The following is a 26,042-nucleotide window of genomic DNA, read 5'->3' as shown; positions in this document are numbered from 1 at the left end:
ATTCTGTTGATTCTGTGACTTCTCCCTGTCACCAGACAGAAGAGACCCTGCAGAGCTCAAGCCCACCTTGCAGAAGATGTAATCAAGGAGTTAAAAATCCTCATCATATCTGCTCTGTTAGACTTAAGGCTTGAGAAGCCTGTGTGTTATTAATATAATCTGAAATTTATAATGTCTGTGGGAAAGATAAAACTCTTCAGTGGGTCAAACTGGGGATGCATTGATCCTAACAAGGACCCCACTGCACATTCAGAAGCCTTTTTTTTTTTTTTTTTTTTTCCCCAAAAGGGTTGTCAGGGCCTGGCCCAGGCTGCCCAGGGCAGGGCTGGAGTCCCCATCATTCCTGGAGGGATTTCCAAGCCCTGGAGATGTGGTGCTGAGGGACATGGGGCAGGGGTGGCCTTGGCAGGGCTGGGTTAAGGGTTGGATTGGATGAACCCCAAGGTCTTTTCCAGCCAAAGTGATCTGGCAGTTCTTTTATCCCCTCAGGAATTGCAGGGCTGTGCTGTGCTGCACAAGCCCCTGGACCAGAGGGTGAGCCCAGCCAGGTCAGGGAAATGTTCCTACAGGCAGATCCAGCCAGGAACTGACCCTCAGGGCACCTGCCTGGCCCTGCCTGTGTCTGGAAAGGCAACATGAAGTTACAATGTGAATTCGTTTTGAGCTTTTGCTGTTTTCTTGTGATAATTTCTGTTACTTAGTTGCAGGACTAAAATGAGAGAGCTCCATTTGGTTCTGCCTGCCAGTGGGGTGCCAAGAATCTGATTTACTCATTATCTGCATTCTTCTCATTGTGCCTTACTAAAGCAGTTGTCTTACCAAGGCATTTGTTTTGTCTCTCCCAGAGGAGGGAAAACAGGACATCTGTGAAGAAGTCCAGGGCCTGGGAGAAGGCTGAAGTCTTCTGCACTACCCAGAAGAAAACCAGGAAGATGCTGAAGATAAAAAGCCATTTCAGCTCTTACAGGCACACAGACTCCTTTCCCAGTAGCTCTCTGTCTGAACTCTCCTCTTCCAAGCCAGGGTTTGCTTGGCTTTAGGTCTGTTCAAATAGTTGGTGTATCCAGACCCTTCAGAACCCTGATTTTGGGGTTACTTCTGCACACGTGGTGAACAATCAAGCAGCCTCACATCCAGGAGAGTCTAACAACACCTACTGTGCTCAGCCAGGTGAAAAGCCCCAATAAAGAAACCATGCAATGCAGTGCAGAGGCAGCACTCTTCTAAGGGAAGCAGCCCCAAGTGTTTTGCAGGTGATGGATAATCACAAATATTTGCTCTCCTGCCAGCTTTCCTTGGGGTGTTTTCTCCCACAGCTGTCCTGGTACTGAGCAAGGACTGAAATAAAGGCTGAGCAAGGATATCCTCTCGTGGGCTCCCTTCCAGGAGAGGCAGCTGACACCACCCCTACCTAGAAACATAGGATAATTTGGGACACCTAAAGGTGCAAACTCCATCCTGTGGTGCTTTGAAGGTGTACTGGCCTCAGCCCTGAGAGAAAGCAAACAGGCAACATTAAAAAAGAAAAAAAAAAAAAAGAAAAAAAAAAAAAAAAAAAAAAAAAAAAAAGAAAACAAAAAACCCCAAACCAAACAAAACAAAACAAAAAAAAAAAAACCACGTACCCAGGACACAGGTCTCAAAACTGATTTTTAAAACATGTATTTAAAGAACTAAGGCTACAGCAGGATCCTTCAGAAGAGTATTTGTCTTTCAAAAACAAAATAGGACAACTGATTCTTTGAGACGTGCACCTCACAGAGTTCATTCTCATGCAGCAGGACAGAAACTTGAAGCACACTGTGATCTTCTCCACGCAGGAAAACACAGTAAAATCCCCAGAGACCAGTGGGCTTAGGCACACACTGAAGTAATGCAGATTCAGCTTGATGAAGAACATCATACAACTAGCAACTCCTTTTGCCCCAGAGTTAGTCACCTGGCACCAGGTTTAGACAGCTAAATTTTGTGTTAATCCCCATGTCCTCTGCCCCTGTGTCCAGTGTTGTAAAGCCCTGAGGAGCTGCCATGCAACACTGCAGACAGGGACTGCAGAGGAAACAGCAGCCCTGAGGCATGTGAGCTCTGAATCAAAGTCACAGTCATCTTTACAGTAGCAAGAAGGGCACAAACTTTGAGGAGACCTGGTCAGAAAAACAAGTTTCAGGGCTCCAACCCAACCTTAGTAGCTAACTTTGTTTCCAGTGGTGCACAGCCAGAACAAGCCCAGAGTTTAACCATCCCCAGAAGCTCATCAAATAGGGGTCTCCAGAACCTACTAAGGAGAAGCTATACCATGAGCCTAAAAAACTCCAAGCCCCTGATTGGAGAGGTGGTTGGAAGGGCTGCCTGACCTCCTCCAGACCCTCAGCAGCACTGCAGGGTGCAGGACTTCCCAGGTTTGTGGTGGCACAGCCTCCCACGAGGTTTCTGCACCAGGCAAAATGCAAATCCCCTTCCAGTGGGCTGACACTTCAGCCAGGAGCACCATCCACAGCTAAGCCAGACCCACGGTGCTCCTCTAAGGAAGCTCCCTGAGAGACATGTCCTAAAGTAAATCTAAATTACAAGTTTAATCACCATTAATAAAAGACTTCAGGCACAAGTTTCACCTGAGACTTGGGGTGGGATATGTATGCCCTGGACACAAGCCAGCATGCCCAAAGCATCACATATGACTTCTCTAGTTAATGTGTAGCATGGCAGGCTCCAGCCTCCCTCAGATGGCTGCACTTCAGAAGAACTTCAAATCAGAATCTTCTTCTGACAGAGAATCTGAGTCCAGGTCCACTGCTTGTGTTCCTTTCCTTCCCCTGAGTGTGAATATGTGATGTCCATCCAAGGAGTTTGCTGATCAAAGGCACAGATTTTTTAGCAGGCATTTTCTGACTGTACAAATAATTATCAGAACTCTTTCTTAAACTGGAGAATCCTCAAATTTCTTTCTTAAAATGGAGAAGAAGCACTTCAGCTCTGTGTGGCTGGGAATGACTGGAAACACCACCTTCTGCCAGACCAACTGGTGTCTTCTGCCTGGAGAACAAACAGAGCAGGTTGACAGCATCTAAACCACTGCTCAGCCAAGCAATGGGAGGGCTGGCATGATCATCACTCCCAGATGGTCACCTCAAAACACCATCTCTTAACCAGTGGCCTTTCTTTCCCCACTGTCCCTCTGAGTAGCTGCATCTCATATTAAACAGTGAGTACTTACTGTGGCTGTTAGTGGTGTATCAAGCTGTAGCCATCAACTGTGGCATAATCAGGCTCACCTGAAGCACAGAGTACCAAAAAAACATCAGGTCTGCTCATGAGAAGTGCTTCTTATGAGACTCTACATAGCACAGGAATAACATGCAATGCCCTCCCTCCCCCAGTTTTTAAGGGGGTGAGAAGTGAGGTGGAATGAGGCTCAAAGACTTGATTTGCCCAAGAGCCAAAGCAGGGCCTCATTTTACCAAGTCCCACTGCAGAATCCCATCTCTGAAGAACGATGAAGCTCATGCTTGCTGAAGCAGAGAGGGGCCCAAACTTAGGCACCACTAAGGAAATCAGGCATCTGATATGTGTGGGTAATGCCTAAACACCAGGCTTTTATTAGAACTTCCACTGGATGAATCCTTGCCTCCAAGCTCCCAGCATCTCTTACTGGAGGCCAGACTTATAGCAGGAGCTCCACCTAAAGCAACCCCTTTGGAGAGCTGGAGGTCATGAACTGATGGGAAAGAGCAAAACCCAGAAATCCCATGAAGCAAGTAACTCACCTGGTGCACTGGTTGGGGTGGGTAGAGGTCCCCTCCTGCACAAAAGGAAACACAGAGCTGAGGATCTTGGTGTCTGTGGGGCTCTGGCTCTACACTCCCAAACTGCCCTCCCAGAGCAAGGGAAGAAAAAAGCTTTGGCCAGCCTGGGGACCATGGTGGGCTCACCTCTGAGTCAGACATGGGAACTGAAGCTGATACAGTGTGGGGAGAGGAAAAAAAACACCCAAAAAGCACTAAGCTGGGGAGACACTCACAAGTGGGCCTCAGGGCATGCCTTCTTACGTGCCTCTGCCCAGAGTCAGACATCAGGAAGCCACAATTGGACATGACTCCTCTCCCAGTGTGACAGTCCAAGTGGCAAACTCATCTTCAGCAAGAGTCTTTGGCCCTGAGTCTTCATGTTCCCCCTGGCAGAAACATCCTTGACCCTGTCATCTCCCCCCAGCTTCTGTCCTGGGGGAGTGAATTCAGTTCTGCTGTCCCTCCCTCTACCCACACGTGCTTTTAACTGAGCCATCTCTGCTCAGACAGACAGACAGACAGACAACATGGAGAACCATGCTGAGAAGACCATCAGGTTTCATTTTGATATTCAAAGGCTGCTCTGGAGGAGAGCTCAGATTGTTCCCAGAGAGACAAGACATGAAACTGCCTTGGTTTTCTCCTCTCTGAGTACCAGTGCTGCTCACCTCAGTGTAAAAGGCTTCTGGAAGATGCTTTGCATAAGAAAAGTTGAGCACCCTCTCACCACAGGCACTTTCAGAATCAGACTGCCACCTCTGAGAAGGGAGACCCAAAAAGAGGGAGCAAAAGCCTCTGACTGGGCTTGAAAGAGACCCTGAAGAGCTTAAAACAAGCAGCACATTGGTGTAACTCCTGCTGTGCAGCATGATGGACTGCCTGACACAGGAAACTCCCAAGTCAAACCTCCAACAGACTGAAAGTAACAAAATATGTGGGGTTTTTTATGCTTTTTGGGTTTTTTTTTTTTTTTTGTACCAATTGCACATTACATCCCTCACCTTGATATAGGCACAGGAACCGGACTTCTCGCAGGAGTCACGTTTCTCTCTGCATTATAGTAGTTTTCATAGACAACAGGAGCTAGAAAAAGGTAACAGTAGTAAAATACAGACCTTTTATAAGCACAAACTACTTGTCAAGACCAACATTCAGCTGCTAAGTCTTTCCTCTCCCTGGGAAAATGCCTGATCAGGAAATTGAAAGTTGCAGAAAATAGAGATAAATGGTAGTGAGTGGCAAAGACCAGCGCTATGTAATGAAAGGAGGGATGCTGCAAAATCAGTGGGTTTGCATCCAACCTGGTGCTGGTGAGAGCAGCACCCCCATGAGGAAGGAGTACAAGGAAGTGAGCACTGCTTTGTGAAATTGTGTTGAGCTCTTACCTGGGGCCAAATTTCCAGTCTTGCGTAAATTTACGAAAAAGTCGATATCCTTCTCAATGCTGCACATCTCTAAGCTCTTGCGGATCTCCTCATATTTCTGCAACAGGGAAATAAAAAGCACTTCTATCCACCAGGTCAAAAAACAAAAGAGCTTTTCCCCATCACTTATCACACATGAGGTGAAAGCCCAGTGCTCATCCAGGATACAAGTTTCATGGAAAGGGAATCACAGAATAGTTTGGGTGGGAAGGGACGTTTCACAGCCATTTAGCCCAACCCTGCTGCAGCCAGCAGGGACATCTGCAACTGAATCAGGTTGCTCAGAGCCCCATCCAACCTGACCTGGAATGGTTTCAGGGATGGGGAATCTCCCACCTCTCTGGGAAACCTGGGCCAGGGTTTCAAAAAAAAAAAAAAAAAAAAAAAAAAAGGTAATCCCAGAAGACCCCAGCTCTGGGCCAACCTGCACACTCGTGCTGGTGTCTGGTGGCAAATCAAAGGCCACAGCACCACTCAGAAAGTGAAAGGAAAGCAAACTGGGCTTTTCTTTCCAAGCAGAAAAATGAAGATTTTCATTTGAGGTAACCTCATCATTCTGGACACAGTCCTGGGAGAGCTGGTTGACATGAAGCCAGAGGGCATTACGGAAGTAGCTGATCCGCTCACACTCCTGAGTCTCGAAGAACTGGAACGACACAGACAAACCACCTCTAAGATCTGTAGAACAAGAGCAAATCTCCTCTATTCTCAGTGCTTCTCATCCCCACTACAAAGACAACTGTCCTCCACAAAGAGCAGGTGACAGTGGTCTTCTGTAGGAAACATGGAAACCACAAGTCCTACAGCTTGTCGAGAGGTGAAATCACCCCTCTATGCACCCAGGTATTTCAAAGATAACTCTTAAGCTCAGGAAGGTCTGCAGGACCAGTGTGGAAGGGGTGACCCAGCATACTGTGACCTCTGAGGAAACCAAGCCACCTTTCTAAAGGCAGTGCACATTCCCTAGGTACCCCATGGCCCTGCATTCCCAGCTCACTACCTTCCCACAGTTATGATGCAAAAAGCACAGGGGATGTGTGAGAGCAGAGGTGCATCGACTGGTTGGTCTTCTCCCTCTTTCCTGCCCAGCCCTTTTCCAAGCAGTTTTAAATCCCAGTCTTTTGAAACCTGCTGCCTGGTATCCCTCAGTGTCACGTGCCTGTGTACATTTCCATGGTAGGATTACCTTTTCATGAAGGATAAACCTTTCATCCCGAGCCTATGGACACACATTTTTATCAGGTCACAACCTTCGCAACACAACAATGGGAAAACATCCACGTGATCCATCTGTGGAACTGAAACTATTGCTTCCCACCTGCAGAAGCCTTCACAGACACCAAAAGCACACCAGCACTGAGACACCAACACACACCACATGAAACAGGCAGCAAATTCCACTTCAAAAGAAGAAAGCAAAATAGAGGCCTGAGGAGAAATAGCTTGGGAAGGGAGTGGTACGGAAGAGGATGGGACAACCTTTTGCAAGCTTGATCCTCTCACCACCAGCTCCAAACTTCCCTAACACATGCCTGAAATCCTTGCTAGACCACTTCACTAGCAGAGAATCAGCCTTAGGCTGATACAGGTGCTCAGAGGAGTTCCCACACTACCACATGGTTCATGAGGTACAAGGTGAAGGGCTCCTGGTACATGGGGACCCAGGCTGTGCCCCCAGGCCACCAGCAGCCCCTCCTGCAAAGTCATTTAAAATCTTTGAGTGTTTTAGACAGTCTGCTGGGTGCTGCTGCAGCTACAGCACACAGCAGCCTCAAGGCACCAGGTGTGCAGAGGTGACCCTGATGTCCAAAACAATGGGAAGGGGACAAAAAAGGGGAAGGGAAGGGAAGGGAAGGGAAGGGAAGGGAAGGGAAGGGAAGGGAAGGGAAGGGAAGGGAAGGGAAGGGAAGGGAAGGGAAGGGAAAGGAAAAAGGAAAGGAAAGGAAAGGAAAGGAAAGGAAAGGAAAGGAAAGGAAAGGAAAGGAAAGGAAAGGAAAGGAAAGGAAAGGAAAGGAAAGGAAAGGAAAGGAAAGGAAAGGAAAGGAAAAAGGAAAGGAAAAAGGAAAGGAAAAAGGAAAGGAAAAAGGAAAGGAAAAAGGAAAGGAAAAAGGAAAGGAAAAAGGAAAGGAAAGGAAAGGAAAGGAAAGGAAAGGAAAGGAAAGGAAAGGAAAGGAAAGGAAAGGAAAGGAAAGGAAAGGAAAGGAAAGGAAAGGAAAGGAAAGGAAAGGAAAGGAAAGGAAAGGAAAGGAAAGGAAAAGGAAACCATGAAGTCATGGGACCTTGAACCCCAAAACCAAGCATGAGACCTCTAACACCTCCAGCTGCTTCACTGCCAGAGGAATACAGAGAGGGCAAATCTGCACTGTCCCTGACACCTGCAGCAAGGGATTGAGGACCATGTTGCCACATTAAGATGTTTTGATGCCTTTACCTCACAAGCTTTGATGTGCTCTTTCTGCCATTCTTCACGAATCTTCTCCAGTGTGGTAACATTCTGCTGGTAACTCCTGTCTATGGGGGAAATAGCATTGCCCTCTGATTATCATAAGTAAAAACCCAACCCTTTGCTAGAAGGCAACGTGAAGCCTGAAATGGCTGGGATGTCAGGCAGAAAGCAGCAGTACTGCTCACACCACCTGTGTGAGCTCAGCTACAGGTGAGCACTGCAAGGGGATGCAGAGCCAGACAGCAAAGCTGAGGGTTCTGCTATGGGAGAAGCCTTGGTGGAGCCATCCAGGCTTCTCCAAGGTGGGTGCCCACCTCCAGTATCTTGGGCACATGTTTCTGAGGAGCAGCACCCATCCCAGGAGCTAGAGTTCACCCAAGAGCCGTGCCATGGCTTCACAGTATCCTGCCCCAAGAGCTGCAGTTCACCCAAGAGCTGTACCATGGCTTCACAATACCCTGCCCCAGGAAACATTCTCCTCACTGCTCCATTCCCATGCTCACCAGAGTCCTCCAGAGCTGATTTTGTCTGAGCCAGCTTCAGGAACAGCTGCCAGAAATGGGTTGAGAAGGAAGTTAGCAGGCGAGACACTGACAGCACCGTATCCCAACCAAGGAACATCACCAGCCCTCCTGTCCCATCCCAAACCTCAGAGGTGGGAAAAGAGGCACAGGGAAGGAGAAGAGACACATACAATACCCCCTTTTCTCTTCCTACCCCACAGCCACCCCCTTGCACCAGGTACCTTCTCCTGCTGCTTCTGTGTCACCAGGTTTGCGTTGCGGTGCACAGCCTGTTCCGCCTCATCCTTATCCCTGCAGCGCTGCTCGTAGAGCCTCTTGGCCTGGAATTTTGACAGCAAAAGAATCAGATGGAAACACAGCTCGTGCAGAAGGGCTTTGGAGGAGAGAGCACAGCCCAGGAGTGAGGAGGTGGGTGCAGGGCTGCCAGCAGAGTAGGGGATGGCACCCAAGGCTCCAGGTGCCCTTCCAATGGGGCAAAACCAACCTCGCAAGGCAAGATGCTCTTCACTCAAGATTTAAAGCTCATGGAAAGCAGGTCCATGGCATCTAAATTACTCATATCCAACCCTGCAAGGCTACCACCAGCTGCATGCCTTGCAAATTCTTCAGTTCTGCTGAGCACGTGCTGCACACCACTCATGAAGATACAACATACAGATTTGCAGAAGGGGAGGACAAGCCTTGAGTTTAAGTCTGTCCCAGTGCTATCTCTGTGCAGATCAGCAGCATTCACACATATGGCAAGAAAGAGAAGCAGAAGTTTGCTTTACCTCCATGGTCTTCTTGTACTGCAGATTCCTGTTTTTGTGAATTGCATCCATTATCAGCTCTATCTGTGAAGACAACAGACAGAGAGTCAGCACATAGCTGCCCATCAAAGCTCCAGGATAAACTACATGGCTTAGGAAAGGAAGAGGTACAGACCAGATTGAGATGGGGTAAAGGACCTTAATCTACCCAAAGCATCTTCACAAAACCAAGACATTCACCTTTCATGCTTCTAGCTAAGCCTCCACTTGTGTATGCAAAGGAGCATTACAAATCCCAGCAATTCAGTGCTGTATCATCCCACAGAACCACAGGAACACAGAATTACTTTGGCTGGAAAAAACTTTCAAGACCATTGAGTTCAACCTTTAGCCTAACACTGACAATTCCTTAACTAAACCACAACCCTAAGCACAATGTCCATCTGAATCTTCAACACCTGCAGGATGGGGACTCCACCACTGTCCTGAGCAGCATCTTACAATGTCTGATAACCCTTGTGCTGAAGAAATTCTTCCTAACATCCAATTTAAACTTCCTCTGGCACAACTTGAGGCCATTACCTCTTCTCCTATCACTTGTAACTTCACTGTACAGACTGACTGCCACCTCTTTACAACCTCTTTTAACATTGTTGTAGAGAATGAGAAGGCCTCTCCTCAGCCTCCTTTTCCTAGGTTAAAAAAAAAAAACCCGTTCCCTCATCTGCTCCCCATAAAACCTATGCTCCAAAACCTTCATCCAAACCTTCTTTGGATGTACTCAATGTCCTTCCTGTGGTGAGGGGCCCAAAACTCAACACAGTACTCAAGGTGAGTACAGGTGTAAATCCCCACAGGGTCCAGCAAAAATGGAGAAGACCTCTCCCCTCTGCTATGTCCAAACCAGCCCCGAGATCTAGAAGTTTTCTCTCATTTTCCAGACACAGGAATCTCAAGCCAGGAGAAGTTAAAAAGAAGACCTTATGGAGATCACACATATACATCCTTTAAAAAAAACCCTAGTTGAGGCTGACGACCCCAGAGAAATGCCCCCAGAAGCTGCCCAGAGGTGCAGATGTGGCACTGAGCAGAAGGAAGTTGGGAGGTTGCCACACACACAGAGTTCACCAACACAGTTGCAACACATAGGAAGGAGCTCAGGACTTCCTGGCAGCAGCAAGAATGAGGGACACGGAGCAGGCAGCAGAGAGGAGGCACCTGGCAGGAGCAGCCCATCCCACCAGAGCTGACCTTCTTCCGATGCAGTTTCTGCTTTTCCCTGAATTCCTCCATTTTCTTCGCCTCCTCCCGAAGGGTTTGTGCCAGCTGGATGTGACCTTGTCCCACATTGTCTACCTCTGCAAAGAAAGGAGGTTTTAAAAATATTCGTACATCCCTAAAAAAGGATTCTTCCTCAAATCAGCTGCTGCAGCTGGCATAGAACTGGGTTAGGGTTAGGGTTAGGGATAGGGATAGGGATAGGGTTAGGGTTAGGGTTAGGGTTAGGGTCGGGGTTAGGGATAGGGTTTGGGTTAGGGATAGGGTTTGGGTTAGGGATAGGGATAGGGTTAGGTTAGAGTTAGGGATAGGGATAGGGTTTGGGTTAGGGATAGGGTTAGGGTTAGGGTTAGGGATAGGGTTAGGTTAGAGGTAGGGTTAGGGTTAGGGTTAGGGTTAGGGTTAGGGTTAGGGATAGGGATAGGGATAGGGATAGGGTTAGGGTTAGGGTTGGGGTTAGGGATAGGGATAGGGTTTGGGTTAGGGATAGGGATAGGGATAGGGTTAGGGTTACGGATAGGGATAGGGATAGGGATAGGGATAGGGATAGGGATAGGGATAGGGATAGGGATAGGGATAGGGTTAGGGTTAGGGATAGGGATAGGGATAGGTTTAGGTTAGAGTTAGGGTTAGGGCTAGGTTTCGGGTTAGGGTTAGGGTTAAATTTAGGGTTTAGAGTTAGGTTTAGGTTTAGTGTTAGGGATAGAAATAGGGTTTAGTGTTAGGGTTAGGGATAGGGTTAGGTTTAGTGTTAGGGATAGGGTTAGGGTTAGGGATAGAGTTAGGGAAAGGTTTAGGGTTAGGGTTAGGTTTGGGGTCAGGTTAGAGTTAGGCTTAGGGTTAGGGCTAGGTTTAGGGTTATGGTTAGATTTAGGGTTTAGGGTTAGGTTTAGGTTTAGTGTTAGGGATAGAGATAGGGTTTATTGTTAGGTTTTGGGTTAGGCCTAGGGTTCGGGCTAGTGTTAGGATTAGGTTTAGCTTTGGGTTTAGGGTTATTGATAGTTTTAGGGTTACATCCCCTTGGGGTTACGTCTCTCAGCAGAAACACATAATAAAACAACAGTTTCGAAGCAAGTTCCAAGGAGTGTCTGCATATGTCCTGCTGTGGCCTTACTTTCAGTTTTAGGAAACCCTTACCAAGAGAATTCAATAAAAATACAAAGTCACATCTCCCCTCTCCCAGGTGAATTCAGGTATGAAGCAGCCACCTGAAGTAAGTGTTTCCCCGGCTTGGTGTGGAAAAGAAATACAGAAATCTCTGTCTCATCTGGATGGTGGTGAGCAGCCATGCCACAAAACACCACACCAGCCAGCTCATCAAGGGAGCAAAGCCAAACTGTAAATCATGATTCAACCCACAGAGATGTTTCAAACCTGCAGCTCTTGCCAGTCACTGCTGGGAGGGTTAGGGTTAAGGTTAGGGAAGTTTGTCAAGGGACAGGACAGACCTGGCTTGAGCAGAGGGTGAGCTCAGCACAGGGGAGCAGAGTGCTGTCCCTCCAGGTATGGATGCTGTCTCAGTGGCACGTGATGTGCAATGAAGGGACAACAAAAAGTGGTCATAGCATCATCTTCTAGATGCTCAGAATAGAATCACAGAGCATTACAGTCAATTATGTTGGAAAAGATTTTTAAGATCATGGAGTCCAGCCCTTAACCCAGCACTGCCAAGGCCACCACTGCCCCGTGGCCCTCAGCACCACATCTCCAGGGCTTGGAAATCCCTCCAGGAATGATGGGGACTCCAGCCCTGCCCTGGGCAGCCTGGGCCAGGCCCTGACAACCCTTGCCAGGGAGAAATTCTTCCCAAGCTCCAATCTAAACCTCCAGCTCAATTCCTCTTCTCCCATCCCTTCTTCCTTGGGAGCAGAGCCCGACCCCCCCTGGCTCCAACCTCCTCTCAGGGGGTTGCAGAGAGCCAGAAGCTCTCCCCTCAGCCTCCTTTGCTCCAGGATCAACACCCCCAGCTCCCTCAGCTGCTCCTGGGCAGACTTCTGCTCCAGACCCTTCCCCAGCTCCCTTGCCCTTCTCTGGACACACTCCAACCCCTCAACATCCTTCTTGTCCTCAGGGGCCCAGAACTGACCCCAGGATTCAAAGTGCAAATTCCTTCATACATGTGTGAGGAGGTGAGACAGTCCAACAAACTCCAGCTGAGTTTCTGGTCCACAACCACCACGCAATGCAAGCACAACCTCTCAGCTTCAGCCATCCCTGAAAGCCCAAGAGATTCCCACAGGGACATCCTAAGGGTCTCCTCTACCACCCAAGCCCTGAAGTGCTCCTTCCCAAACCCCCAACCCTGGCATAAGCCTGGCCAGGAGGACAGCCCACACCTGACCCCAGCATCACACTGTGTTGGGGGTTTGCCTCCTTTTTTCCTCCCAAGCAGTATCCTGCAGACTTTGCTGCTGCCAATTGTCCTGACAAACATAAAGAATTACTCACGTTGCTTGAAAACATCCAAGGATCTCTTCAGCGTGCTAAAAAACAAGGCAGAGCATTAAAAAAAAATGTGAAAACATGGCCATGTGCAGCAGAGCACCTCTCCCAGACCAGATAGCAAGTCCCTCTCTCAACACTGGCCAAAGGAGCTCACAGAATGTTTATTTACCCTCATTACACCTCTGGCTTTCTCCCTCTCAGCAAGTATACACAGTTCACCTGGTCTGAGATCTACTCTGTATCTTTCTGAATACTGAAGGCTACTAAAAAAATCTGAGTTTCATGATAAATGTTTCAGGAAACCTCCTAAAAGTATTGTTTGAATTATATGAATACCTTCTGCCTGATGCATTGGCCAGTGGTTTGAAATGTAGGAAAATTTCCTCCCTATTCATATTGTAAAAGAAATATTTCAGAAACATTTAATGAGACAGCTCATTATAAAACTGTAAAAAAAAAAAGATTGGAGAAATAGGATCAGGCATGTACAAGCTACAGAAACAAAGCAGGAAGCAGAAGATGCTCTCTGGGGAAATGGAGACCCACTTGTGGAGCCAACTGCAGAGCCCACACCACCCTTGCAAGGTGATAATCTGCTGGGCATTGAGGATTTGCATGGAATGAGCCAAAGAAGCACCTGTGCTTTCCACTGGCCACCAAAAAAGACAGGAGTGAGCCCAATGTCTCATGACCCTCATCTCCCTGCTGAACTGCCAGCCCACAACTTGCCTGAGAGCCTGTGATGCTTTGGTTGGTCTGCACCCAGTGAGAACTTGGTGGAGTCTGACTCATTTTTTGGCAAAGGCCTACCCACCATGCACCATTCATTCACCAGATGGATTTCAGATCATCTTCTGGTAGCATCCCAATCACAGTTACACACATCTTTGTCTCTCACAGCCTCCCTCCTCCTCCTCCTCCTTCATCATTTCTCCAGGTAAGGACATCCATAAAAGCAAAGCACACACAGGACTGTGAACTTACTTCAGCTCTGTCTGCCCACAGGGCTTCTTCTTTGACAAGTTAATGAGCTCTTTACCATATTTTTCTTCTATAATTGCCCTGTTGAGGAAAAAGAGAAATTACAGGAAGCTCTCGTTTCAGAAACTTGTTTGCAAGACCTGCTCTTATCACCCTCTCCCTGTCTCCTGACCTGCTGTGGATGGTTGACTGAAGGAGGACTGTTGTTTACAGTCACCCAACAACCTTTCTAGTGAAAACACCGTGTCTGTGATCCTGATGCAGTGCCCTCCCCATGGATATGGGTGCAAGGACCACCACCACCACAGGAGATGGAAGGTCTAAGCAGCTGGTGGATAGGTGCATGCAGGTGAGCCAGGGATGGATTTGCTTGGTGGAACGGTGGTAGCTTGATCCACCTAACTGCACTCTTCACAAACTCAAAAAACTTGTGAGGAAATAGAAAAAATATAATTTTCTTTCCACTCTATCTAAAAATATTCCAATGGATGTCCTTTTAAGGCAAAACATCAAATCTAACAGGCATGTTCTCCATGGCCTGGGACTATGTAGCACCCACACTGTACATGGAAAATGTAGATGTTCAGAGAGGGGTGCCTGTAGCAAGTCCAGGTCCAGCCTCTGTTCTCTTCCTGGCTAGAAACCTCAGTGGAAACCTAAACATCCTTCAACAGCAAAGAAAACCAGAGCACACAGTGTGAAGGAGGATTTTTGCACTCTCTCCATTGTCACCAGTGAGTGGGACACTGTTCTCAGGGTTCAGCAGATGGCTCCTCAGGCAGCTGGAGAGCCCACATTTTCCTGGAATTACAGCCTAAACTAAATAAATGTAGGTGGACTGGATACCTCTAACTGCAGGTTCTCCTCTTCATCTCCATTACAGCTGTTCCAGGCTGTTTTGTGTCTAGTCTTGTACTCAGAGGTTTGTTTTCTCCAGTCCTCAGTACCCCAATTACATTAATTCAGGGTTGTTCTACAGCATTATTCATATTTATCCATTGCTAACAGGTGGATCATAAAGTCAAAATACATGGCCAGACCATCTCAGTTGTATTCATCATCATTGTATTCCCTACTTGGGTCACATGCTCTGATTAATAAACACACTACCTAATGCTACTACATCTTTTTAACATAAAATTTCTGGGCTGTCCAAAATGTACAAAGGCAAATTCAGGCCTTTCTTATGCCAAGGTCTTCACTTTATCTCCTGTAAGCTGAACTTACAAGGTGAACTTCATGGGACAGCATGTGGCCTGGGCAGACCAGCAAGAGCTGCAAACACATCAGCACAAATGTCTGGAAATAGGTAAGATGCAATTTTTAGACTGTTCCTGAGACAATTTTCTTTTTAGCAGATGGTTCAAAATAGAGCATCAAGCCCTGGGCACCACTGCTGCCTTGCAGCTGGGGATTCCTGGGCATGGACTTTGTACCACTGCACCTCCCATGCAAGGAAAAGGTATTCAATAAAATTGAAGGTGTTTTAACAAAACTGATAGTTAAACATGACATAAACTAAAATGGGAATACCCAGAGCATATGCAGTGCCACTGCCTCACTTCCCAGGTTCAACCCAACTTATTTCATAAGGCAGTTCCATACCTTTCCTTCAGAAAGTCTTCAAACTCTTTGCAGTTCTTCCTGCCATCATTCAGATGTTGGATGATGCTGTCGTAGCCAACTGTGCTCGTCAGATCCGTGCTCTGAAAACACAAGAACAGAAGTCACATCCTTGTCACTCCATTTCATGGCCACCTCCAGCAGCATTTGGACAAGCAATAGCTAAGTGAGGAGCAAGTGTGCAAATACCTCTTTATGAAATTAGCTCTTGCTGTTTAAGGCACAGGAGAGGCTCCAGAAAGGCATCCAGAAAGATGGCAATTTGGACAAGGCACTTCCATGACTTCCAGAAAACAGAAGATTTCAGTTCTTCCATACCCTATTTCTGCCCCCTGAACTCAACCCAGCTGGCACCTAGGGCCTCAGCTGTCAGCTCTAGCTTAATTAAATTAAACACTGAAAATTCCACAAGCCTCTAGGCATAACCCATCTTCCTATTGCTTCTACCACTTTCTGCAGACATGGAGACAGATCTTGGTAAGCAGTGGCTGGCACTATTTTGGGTACTGCCCTCATGTTCCACTGCAGGAGCCTACATCTGGTGCATTTTTCAGAGCCCTCTGCACAGAATGGCTGAGCCATGGGCTTTTCTGGCTGCCTCACAGTAGTGTATGGATGCACTTAATAACCACTGCTGCAACAGCTTTCTCTTTGGTTTTGCAAAAAAGGAACACTGTCCCACACATCAATTCAAAACACCACTGCAAAGATCATTTCCCTGAGCACCAGCTCCTCCCCACCACTGCTGTGTGCTCCCCAGCACATCACAGAGGGACAGGTTCCAATGAGGACAAGTCTCATCCAGGACTTCCAGCCACCCAGTGTCACTCAATCTTCCCACTGACTTCTGAAGGATCAGTGCTTTCCTTTGAATTACTTCTTAAAAACATATATTGTAGTGATATTATAAAAAAAAAAAAATTAAAAAAGAGAAAGAAAAAAAAAAAAAAAGAAAGCTACATGCAGCTAGGATGAAGGTTGACCAACTCTAACCCATTCTTTCTTCATACCCATGCCTTGAAGTAGCTTAAGACAAAAAATGGATTTTTGCCCTAAGATTGTTGAGGATTAACCACCCTGGAGACTGGACTAAGACCAGAGCTCCTAAGTACTGGTAATATTAAGAGTTGTTCTGAGTATGAGGTCTGCTTCTCTGGAAGAAGATTGAAGAAGATGCAGGGGGCTGAGCAGGAGGTGACATCTGTTGTCTTCTGTTTCTCCTCTCAGTCAGTGAGGAGAAACAGGGTATGAGGAGGAACAAGGTATTTGAGATAAATGAAAGATTTAATGATGTGGAGACAAGGGCTTAAATGTCAATGTCTAGAGTGCAAGAAGTGAAGAGCAGATCTGGGACCTGCAGAAAATCTCCAGGCATCACAGATGAGCTGTGCTCTGTTCATGGCAAGCATGGGAAGAGGGGACTGTGGAGCAGGACTGTCCTGGTTTGGGCCAGGATAAAGGTGATTTTCTGCCTTGGACTTTTACTTTCAGCTCAGTCTCCTGTCAGGAGCTGCACTTGCTGAAATGAACAGCAAGTTTCTCAGTCAGTGGCTGCTGCTGGGACTGATCCCACTCCATGGTTATAGTTACTGCTGGAGACTGGTGTGCAGAACCAAGGGCACTGCTCAGCTCTGAGGAACATTTTGCCCTCCAGAAGGAGAAAAGGAGTCAAGAGGTCACACCTGAAACCCTCCTTTGGGGAGGAACAGACAAGAGAAATGACCAAAATTGACCAAACAGAGTATTCCATCCCATACACCTCATACTCAGGATAAACTGGAGGGATCACAAGGGTCAAAACCCTTCCTGCTTCCCCTTCTTTGCCTGTTCTCTGTTTTGCTTCAGCATCCTGGGAGGATTCCATCCCTTCCTCTGCCTGTGCTCCTGATCCATTCCAGCCTGGATCTGTGTGTTCCTGCCTCCAGCTCCCAACTGCTGCTGACCCCAGGATTCCAGCCTGGACTTTCCCAGGGCTGCCCTGCAGCCTCGGTGGTGACGTGAGAGTTATTGGGGGAAGGGGAGAGGAACGTAGGATCCATTTTCCTGTATATTTGTATATATTTAGTTGGGTTTTTTTTTCATTTTATCATTACTGTTTCATTAAAGCTGTGTAGTTTAATTTCCAACCCATCAGTCTCTCTCCCTTATTCTCTCTCCTTTCTTTATCAGGGAGGAAATGTGGATTAATAGAGAGCATCTGGTATTTGATCTAATTGCCAGGCCAGTGTTAAACCATGACAAGGACCTAAACAGAAACCAAACCATTCTCCATTTCTTTACAAAGCACTAAAGTCCCTCCAAAATGGGCTTATGGCTGGTAAACCCACAACCAGTTCTCAGCTTGCTTTGTGTCTTTGCTCCCCAGCTCTGTGAAAAAGGAAACACAGATGCACTGAACTCAGTCTTCACAACAGCTGCAAAACACAGGGACATCCAAACCTGGCTTCCTACCCCCAGTTTCAAAGGAAAAACAACAAAACTGTCAGTCCCTGCAAGCCCAGGCAGGACTGGGTGGTCAGACCCAGATCACTGCATGCCAGGGGCACCCGAAGGCTCCTGTGCCCTGGCTCTGCTGCCTGGGTTTGCTGTGCTGGGTGGAAATGCCCAGGGGAAAACAGAAGTGCTCATCAAAAATGTGCAGTACGATATTTTAATGCCTTTCCTCCTATAAAGAAAAGAAAAAGGTAAAAAAAGGATAAGAAAAAGGATAAGAAAAAGGAAAGGGAAGGGAAGGCCAAAAGAAACAAAAAGCAGAGAAAAGAAAGGAAAAGGAAAAGGAAAAGGAAATGGAAAAGGAAAAGGAAAAGGAAAAGGAAAAGGAAAAGGAAAAGGAAAATTATTGCAGCATGTATGTATTTCTTGATCTCCCAAGGCTGGACCATACTTCTTGGTGCAAGGTGTTCTGTGAACTGTAGGAGGTAAGAGAGATGATGGAGGTTTCCAAAAAGCTGGCTTCCAGGCAGCAGGAGCCACTGGGTGAGGAGCTGGGTTCTATGCCACAAAACCAGCCTTTGAAGCAGGGAAAGAATAAAAAGAACCAGCATGACTGCCCCTGGGATGTCCCCAGGGCAGGGCTAGCAAGAAAGCAATGAAGGAAGAAGAGCAACAGAGCCATGGGTGCAGAGGAAAAGATTTCAGGACATAATAAACTAAGCCAAAGACAGGTTGGGAGGATGAGGAGTTGCACCAAGCCCTCCCCAGCCAAAGGGAGGTGGGACAATCACCTCCCCCCCTACCCTGCAGCACATGGCTGTCCTGCTCCTCCTCACTGGGCAGAACTCTGAGCTCATGACCTATTTAGAGAACAGCCCATGGAAACTACAAACGGATGATCTCAAGGTGACAAAGAAGCAGATGATGGTTTTCGAGCCCACAGGGCTCAGCAGGACACCCCCCCCTCCCTTCCCAACTCACTGCCTGGGTTTGCGCCATTCTCCTGATGTCAGGAGAAGTGATCTGTTTATTGAAATGCTTTGGGTTTTGTTTACCCTTCTCATCAAAAGAGGGGCTAAAATGTTCTATTTGGGGTTTGAAGCCACGTTATTACCTGGTGTGAGTCACAGATGAAAGGGGCTGAGCTTGATCTTTTCATCCATCTTTCACCCCACCTTACATTGAAACCCCTCCTCCAGACACACACCATATGAAGCCAATGACATAGGAGAGTCACACAATCATTTAGGTTGGAAAAGACTTTTAAGATCACCCAGTCCAACCAATAACCCAACCAATAAGTCCAACCAATAGCCCGACCCCCCCTGGCTCCAACCTCCTCTCAGGGGGTTGCAGAGAGCCAGAAGCTCTCCCCTCAGCCTCCTTTGCTCCAGGATCAACACCCCCAGCTCCCTCAGCTGCTCCTGGGCAGACTTCTGCTCCAGACCCTTCCCCAGCTCCCTTGCCCTTCTCTGGACACACTCCAACCCCTCAATGTCCTTCTTGTCCTCAGGGGCCCAGAACTGACCCCAGGATTCCAGGTGCAGCCTCACAGGGGGACAATCCCTGCCCTGCTCCTGCTGCCCACACAGTGCTGACACAAGCCAGGATGCTGGTGGCCTTCTTGGCCACCTGGGCACCCCCTGGCTCCTGTTCAGCTGAATCAACCAACACCCCCAGCTCCTTTCCCTCTGGGTACTTCCCAGCCCCAAGCCTGGAGCATTGCCTGGGGTTGGGGTCACCCAAGTACAGGACCCAACACTTGGTCTTGTTGAACCTCATACCCCATCCCATCATTCCAGCCTGTCCAGCTCCCTCTGCAGACCCTCTTACCCTCAGGCAGAACAAGACTCCCACTCAGTCTGGTGTCATCTGCAAAGTGACTGAAGTTTCACTCAATCCCCTCACCTAAATCACTGATGCAGACACTGAACAATCCCAGCCCCAGCACTGAGGGACACCACTGGTGGCCATTCACCAGGTGGATTTAATTCCATTCACCAGAGCCCTTTGGGCCCAGCCACCCAGCGGGTTTCCAACCCAACGAAGAGTTGAGCTGTCTGTGCCATGACCCATCAGCTTCTCTAGGAGAATGCTGTGGGAGACAGTGCCAAGAACTTTACTGATGTACAGGTAGGCAGCACCCAGAGCCTCTCTCTCACCCAGGTCTTCTGGCCATAGAGGATCATGTTGGTCCAACAGAACCTGCTTTTCCTGAACCCATGCTGGCTGGGCTTGATCCCCTGGCTCTCCTGCTCTTTGCCTTGAAGTGATTCCTTCTTCCCCCAAAAACCCCACCTTGTTCCTTCCAAATGACAACCTGAGGGTTTCATAATGCTTCCAATAAGCTCTGACAACCCAAAGCCTCCGTTTAGAGAAGAACAACCAAGGGCAAGAGGAAGTGAAACAGCCCAGCCTGCACCACATCACCAGTCAGCAGCTGGGGAATGAACCTGAGAGCCCAGGACTGGCAGAGGAGTTTATCCTCAGTCAGACACGTGAGGCTTAAAAAAAATCCATGGCAAGGAGATAAAAATAAAGCTGTGGCAAGGTGGGATCCATAACCCGTGGTGGAGGGCCCAGAGGGTAGGGACTGCCAATTCCTTTGCAGACACAGCTGCCCTCTTGCTCCACAGAGAAGGGCAAAGCATTTCTTTCCCTCCATGCTTCATTTCTGCCACTAATGAAAAAGATGCAGGAGCTCTTTCCTATGTGCTGGGGGGTAAACAAGCATTTTCAGATACTTTGCCACACACTTTGCTACAAAAATTAAATATGCCAGTGCAGCTTTCACTGCAGATGACCTGCCTTTTCTTCTTTTTTTTTTCTTTTTTTCTTTTTTTTTTTTTTTTTTTTTTTCATGGAAAATAAATATTTATCAGTGCCTACAAGACTCAGATATGGAAGTCTTGCTTTCAAAGATCATTGGACCAAACCAGCCTTGGTTAAAGACAGCAAATCACAGTCTTTAGCCTTACTTTCTTTTTTTTTTTCAATGTTTTGCCAGATACTTCTTTTTAATGCATTCTGGAACCCACTGCAGAGAGCAGAGCTATTACTTTTGCCTCATTTAAAGCAAAATGACTGAGAAGCCACTCTCCATGTTGCAAGTGGTTAGCCTCAGACTTAAGGTGTGATTTTATATTATTATTATAATTTTTGTTTTTTTCCACATAGGTTTACAGATACCTACAAGGACCAAATTATGAGACCCAAAGCTTTGCTGGAATATGCTGCAAGAATGGTCACATACAAAAAAAAAATTACTTTACTGAAAGTAGAGACCTTGTAGAGTAAAAGAAGAACAGCAGGTTGCCAAAACCGAAAGAAAATTACCCCCACACTTGCTCAATTTGCAGCAATTACTACAGGCAGGGCAAGAGGAAACACACAAGATCTTGGGCATATTTTTATTTTTGCACAGCCCCTTTGCAGGCAGCTGCTGGCTGTGGGAGGCAACATCACACGAGCAGGGGCATTTGAGGTTTAACTCTGGTTTAAGGTCCTTCCTTCCCTGCTGTGCAGCTTTGGGCATCTCTGGACTTTAGATCCTGGGCAAGCAAGAGCTGTGGCAGGATGGAAAACAGAAAAATCCTTTATTTAAAGGGATTTATCATCTTATGCTGACACCTAACACAGTGTGCTTCCCCAGTGTATGGTGAGCATCACACCATGAAATTTGGGCAAGGACCAGGTTCCAGTGCAAAAAAAAAAAAAAAAAAAAAAAAAAAAAAAGACAGACACACACACCCCACTGGAAAAAAACCCAGAAATAAATCATTTCCCAGATGAGGCTCAAGGCCCTGGCAGTGCAAATGGGGGTGCAGGTTACCCCACGAAGAAATTCAGTGGCTGCCATTCACAACCATCCACATCTCAAGCTGGGAGATGCAATACCAAAACCATCTCAGCTTTTTTGGGGGGTTTGTTTATTATTTAGACTTTTTCCCACCAATTGGTGCCTCTCTCCCCTGCAACCCTCTCAACATCTCCCCTTTCCCATCAGGCTGCCCTGACCACTGAGAAATCACTTCCTTCAGCAGAGAAGACTTCTTCCTTTTTCAGATGAAGCAAAGTCATTTAAGAGAAAAAATTGCAGGAGGAAGTTTGTGCTCTCTCACCACACTCACCAGCAAACCGAGGCTGGATGAGCAGCCCTTCACACCTCATCTAAATTTGGGTTTTAGGGTTGGTGGTTTTTTTGTTGTTTGGGGTTTTTTTCCCTGCCCACATCTCCTTCCCCCTCCCAGCTCCCTCCCCAGCCTGATGCACAGTCACCAGTACGTGGTCTGGGGGCAGGCTGGGGTGGCAAATGCCTTTTCCACGGGACAAAAGACGCCAGGAGGGCCTCGATGTCTCCACTGAGTCACGTCCATCACGCTGCCCAACCAACCTCCACCCCAGATGCCTGACCCAGGCACCTCTCCTCAACTCGGGGAGGGGGGTGAAGCACACAGGCTTTAGAAAGAAAAAAAAAAAAAAAACCAACAAAAACCAAACCAAAACCAAAAGAAAAAAAAAAAAAACACAACAAAAAAACCAAACCAAACAAACAAACAAAAAACAAAACAAAACAAACAAAAAAAAAAAAAAACCAAAACCAAAACCAAAAAGAAAAGCCACCAAAAAAAAAAAAATCACAAGCAAGCAAAATCCCGGGCAACACCAACAGTTTTTAGCTCAGCAAGAGGATTATTCAGTAAATAAAAGTATTTGCTGTCACAGGGACCTAGCAGACATGAGAGACCCCGTGCAATGGACCAGCTCCTCCTGGCCTTAGGGCTGCTCCTGCCCCTGTATTTTTTCCCACTGATCCCTTGTCCTCAGGGATCATCCTTCTAACAGCACCACACCGCTGCAGGAGAGGATCAAACGGGGCAGCAGTAGCCAAAGCCAGCCCCAGGGCAAGGACTTCTTCTCCAATTCACAGACCACATCTCCTCAACTCTCTCAGCATCACGGTTATTCCCTCCGCATCCTGGGGGACGCTGCCACCACATCCCCTCCCTCCCGAGCATTTTGCAAAAGCACAGTGAGCACCGGGGAGTTTTTCTTGGGCAACAAATAGCTGAGAAACAGCTGCCAGACGCAAAGCATTTCCACATTTTGGAAGCCAGGCTCAATACCTCAACAGAGCTCTCACACCTTTTCCCCGTCCTGCAAGCCAGGAATGGATTATCCCAGGTGATGCCTGGGAAACCTTGAGGGCTGCTGCCATTCCCATCAGGGGGAACTCTCATCCCGGAAAGCCAAAATTTCGTAATTTGTTTCCTGGTTGCCAGACCCTGGCATGAAAGGTTGAACTCCCAGAGGAACCGGGCAGCCACAGCGACCATGCCGGGCAGCAGATAAGTAGCTTGTTTGGCACTTCTCCTTTTCCAAAAGCACAGATGGGGCTCAAAAAGAGTAAACTGGGGTTTTCCACGAGAACTGGGGCTCTTCCTATCACCGCTCGGCAGGCAGCAGGACACCGAGGGGCTCGCTGCTGCTCCGGGCTTAGCTCGGAACCAGAGGACCCGTGCTTGGCCACGGTGCCTCCAAGTAGTTGCCCAGTGAGCAAAGAAATTAGTACCACCAAACCCGGCACCGGGAAGTTATTTTGGCTGCAAAGGCACCAGGACCGGGGCTCGGGGGCAGGGGGGGGAAGATACTCAGAACCTTCAGCAAAGCCCCCATCCGGGACCACAAAGGCGGCTTTGGACCCATCTCTGATCAGAGCGGGGTTACCCTCACCCCCCACCCTACACCCAGCTGTGATCCCCCTGGCTCCTCTGGGTCCCGTTCCCGCTCCTCCCCGGTCCCACCACTCACCCAGAAGTGGTCCCTGAACCTCGCCTCCCGCATCCTGCTGCCACCGCTGCGATCCGGAGCTCCGGCACCGCCCGCCCGCACGGTCCCACCCCCCCGGTGCCGTGTCCCCACCCCGTCCCGTCTCCACACCCCAAAAACCGCACGGTTACACCCACACCCCACACACACCCCCTTGCTGCGCCGGGCTTGTCAGCGCGGTCCTGGGTCGCTCTGGGTGACAGCATAGAATCACAGAATCATAGAATTGGCTGGGTTGGAAGGGACCTCAGAGCTCATCAAGTCCAACCCTTGATCCACTCCCCCCGTGGTTCCCAGCCCATGGCACTGAGTGCCACATCCAGGCTCTTTGGAAATATCTCCAGGGATGGAGAATCCACCCCTTCCCTGGGCAGCCCATTCCAATGGCTGATCACCCTCTCCAGAAAGAAATTCTTTCTCATGTCCAACCTAAACCTCCCCTGGCACAACTTGAGACCTCTTGTGCCCTCTTGTCTTGCTGAGAGTTGCCTGGAAAAAGAGCCCAACCCCCCCCTGGCTCCAACCTCCTTTCAGGGAGTTGGAGAGAGTGATGAGGTCTCCCCTGAGCCTCCTCTTCTCCAGCCTCAACACCCCCAGCTCCCTCAACCCTTCCTCACAGGATCTGTGATGATCCCAGGATGGTGGGGCTTGGAAGGGCAGGAACCTCGATACTGGAGGTTCAGCTAGAGCAGGCCCAGGGTGACGTGCAGGAGGGGTTTGAATGACTCCAGAGGAGAAGACTCCACAACTGTTCCGGGCAGCCTTCTCCAGTGCCTGCCACCTTCAAAGTAAAAGTGGTTTTCCTCCAAGAATCATATGCCAGACTGGTTTGTGTTGGAAGGAACCTCAAAGATCATCCAGTTTCAATCCTTCTGCCACCTCCCACCAGCCCAGGTTGCTCCAAGCCCCATCCAACCTGACCTGAGACACTGCCAGGGATGGGGCAGCCACAGCTTCTCTGGGAAACCTGGCACAGGGGCTCAGCACACTCCCAACAAGGAATTTATTCCCAATATCCAACCTCAATCTCCCTTCCTTCATCTTGAAACCCTTCCCCCTCATCCCATCCCTCCCTGCCCTTGTCCCAAGTCCCTCCCCAGCTTTCCTGGAGCCCCTTCAGGCACTGGAAGGTGCTCTAAGGTCTCCCTGCAGCCTTCTCTTCTCCAGCCTGAACAACCCCAACTCTCTCAGCCTGGCTCCAGAACAGAGCTGCCCCAGGACCTCATTTCACCTTTGTGGCCTCCTCTGAATTCACTACAACAGCTCCATCTCCTTCTGGTGTTGAGGGCTCCAGAAGTGAACAAAGTGGTGGATTCCAGTGGGGGGTGGTGTCTCACCCCCTCCCTTGACCTGCTGGTCATACTTCTTTTTATACAGCAGTTATTTATAAGCACTGTAAAGATCCTTTCTCAGTGTCCTCTTCTCCAGGCTAAACAGACCCAGGTCTTTCAGCCTTTCCTTGCCAGTGAGATGCTCCAATCCCTGATCACCTTTTTAGCCCTCCCACACCTCTTTGATAGTTCTCTTTCTAACACTGGGGAGCCCATCACTGGACACGGTTCTCCTGATGTGGGCTCACTAGGGCAGAGCAGAGGGGTAGGGTGACCTCTTTCTTCTTGCTGGCCACACTCTTCTTGTAGCACCCCAGGATGCCATTGGTCACAAGGGCACCTTGCTGGCTTATGGTTAACTTGGTGTCCACACAGAAGCAAGAGGAGCAAGGTGCACTGCTGCAGGTGGGAGAGGGCTGGGGATGCCAGCCAGGAATGGTGTGGATGTGCCATGGGAGGAAGCCCACTTCTGATGGCCAAATCCAACTGACTGGCACAGTTCCATGAAAGAAACTTGGTGTGGAGGGTGAGCATCACCACCAGCAGCTGCACAGCCATGGCCTGTGACCTGCAACACCTTCCCCTCCCAGCCTGGCCAGAGGCTGATGGAGAATTTTGGGAAGGTTTCACCATATATGTCTTGTTCTTCTTGTTAGTTGACAAGGGGATGCAGGGTGAGCAATCTCTGAGCAGTTCTTGAAAAAAGATGACAGCTGATGGGATAGGACTCCGTGCTGGAAAGCCTGAATCATACCTGCTGCCCTAACCTGCTGCCTCTGCTTCAGCATGGGAACAGCTGAAACACCACAGTAATGCAAAAAAAAAAAAAAAAAAAAAAGGCTTTTTTCCACTTACTGAAATAAATTTGCCCAGTTCTGACCTGAGGCCACTGCCACTCGGTGAATATTCCTCAGGCTTGCACTGGTGAAATCAGGTTTGCATGGACTGTGCTCTCACTGCTTGTGGCTGCAGTTCCTGCCCCATCAGCAGAGGCAGTGCTCACATCTCTGTGTCAGGTGTGAAAGGTTTCAGTCAAAACTTTGAAGCTTTAGCACCTTCATTTGAACATCTATGAGTTCAGTCTGCCAAGCTGCAAAAAAAAAAAACCAAAAAAACTCCACGAGAAAACTCCAGAGTGTGAACTCTGGAATACATTTCCAAGTTTTCTATCTGATCAGCCTGCACTGGAAGGGG

The 26,042-nt window shown here is 48.3% G+C and overlaps 1 protein-coding gene across 1 annotated transcript; it reads right to left on the bottom strand.

Annotated features, from left to right (window-relative positions):
• Nucleotides 1–1,646: 1,646 nt before the first annotated feature.
• Nucleotides 1,647–23,574, bottom strand: PSTPIP2 (proline-serine-threonine phosphatase interacting protein 2). Its single transcript, XM_071730933.1, has 15 exons — nt 23,500–23,574; nt 15,238–15,338; nt 13,636–13,713; nt 12,655–12,689; nt 10,180–10,286; nt 8,950–9,012; nt 8,401–8,499; nt 8,159–8,204; nt 7,641–7,720; nt 5,757–5,855; nt 5,171–5,267; nt 4,787–4,868; nt 3,765–3,799; nt 3,215–3,272; nt 1,647–3,033 (listed from the first exon to the last, which is right to left on the bottom strand). Exons 1-14 carry the CDS (start codon nt 23,530–23,532, stop codon nt 3,223–3,225), a joined length of 1,005 nt encoding a protein of 334 aa, XP_071587034.1. The 5' UTR covers nt 23,533–23,574; the 3' UTR covers nt 1,647–3,033; nt 3,215–3,222.
• Between the last annotated feature and the right edge of the window lie 2,468 nt (nt 23,575–26,042).

The sequence above is a fragment of the Heliangelus exortis genome, chromosome Z (assembly GCF_036169615.1).
Source record: "Heliangelus exortis chromosome Z, bHelExo1.hap1, whole genome shotgun sequence".
In the NCBI taxonomy this organism is placed as follows: domain Eukaryota; kingdom Metazoa; phylum Chordata; class Aves; order Apodiformes; family Trochilidae; genus Heliangelus; species Heliangelus exortis.
The sequence above is the reverse complement of the archived record's forward strand: the minus strand, read 5'-3'. Positions and strand labels throughout refer to the sequence as shown.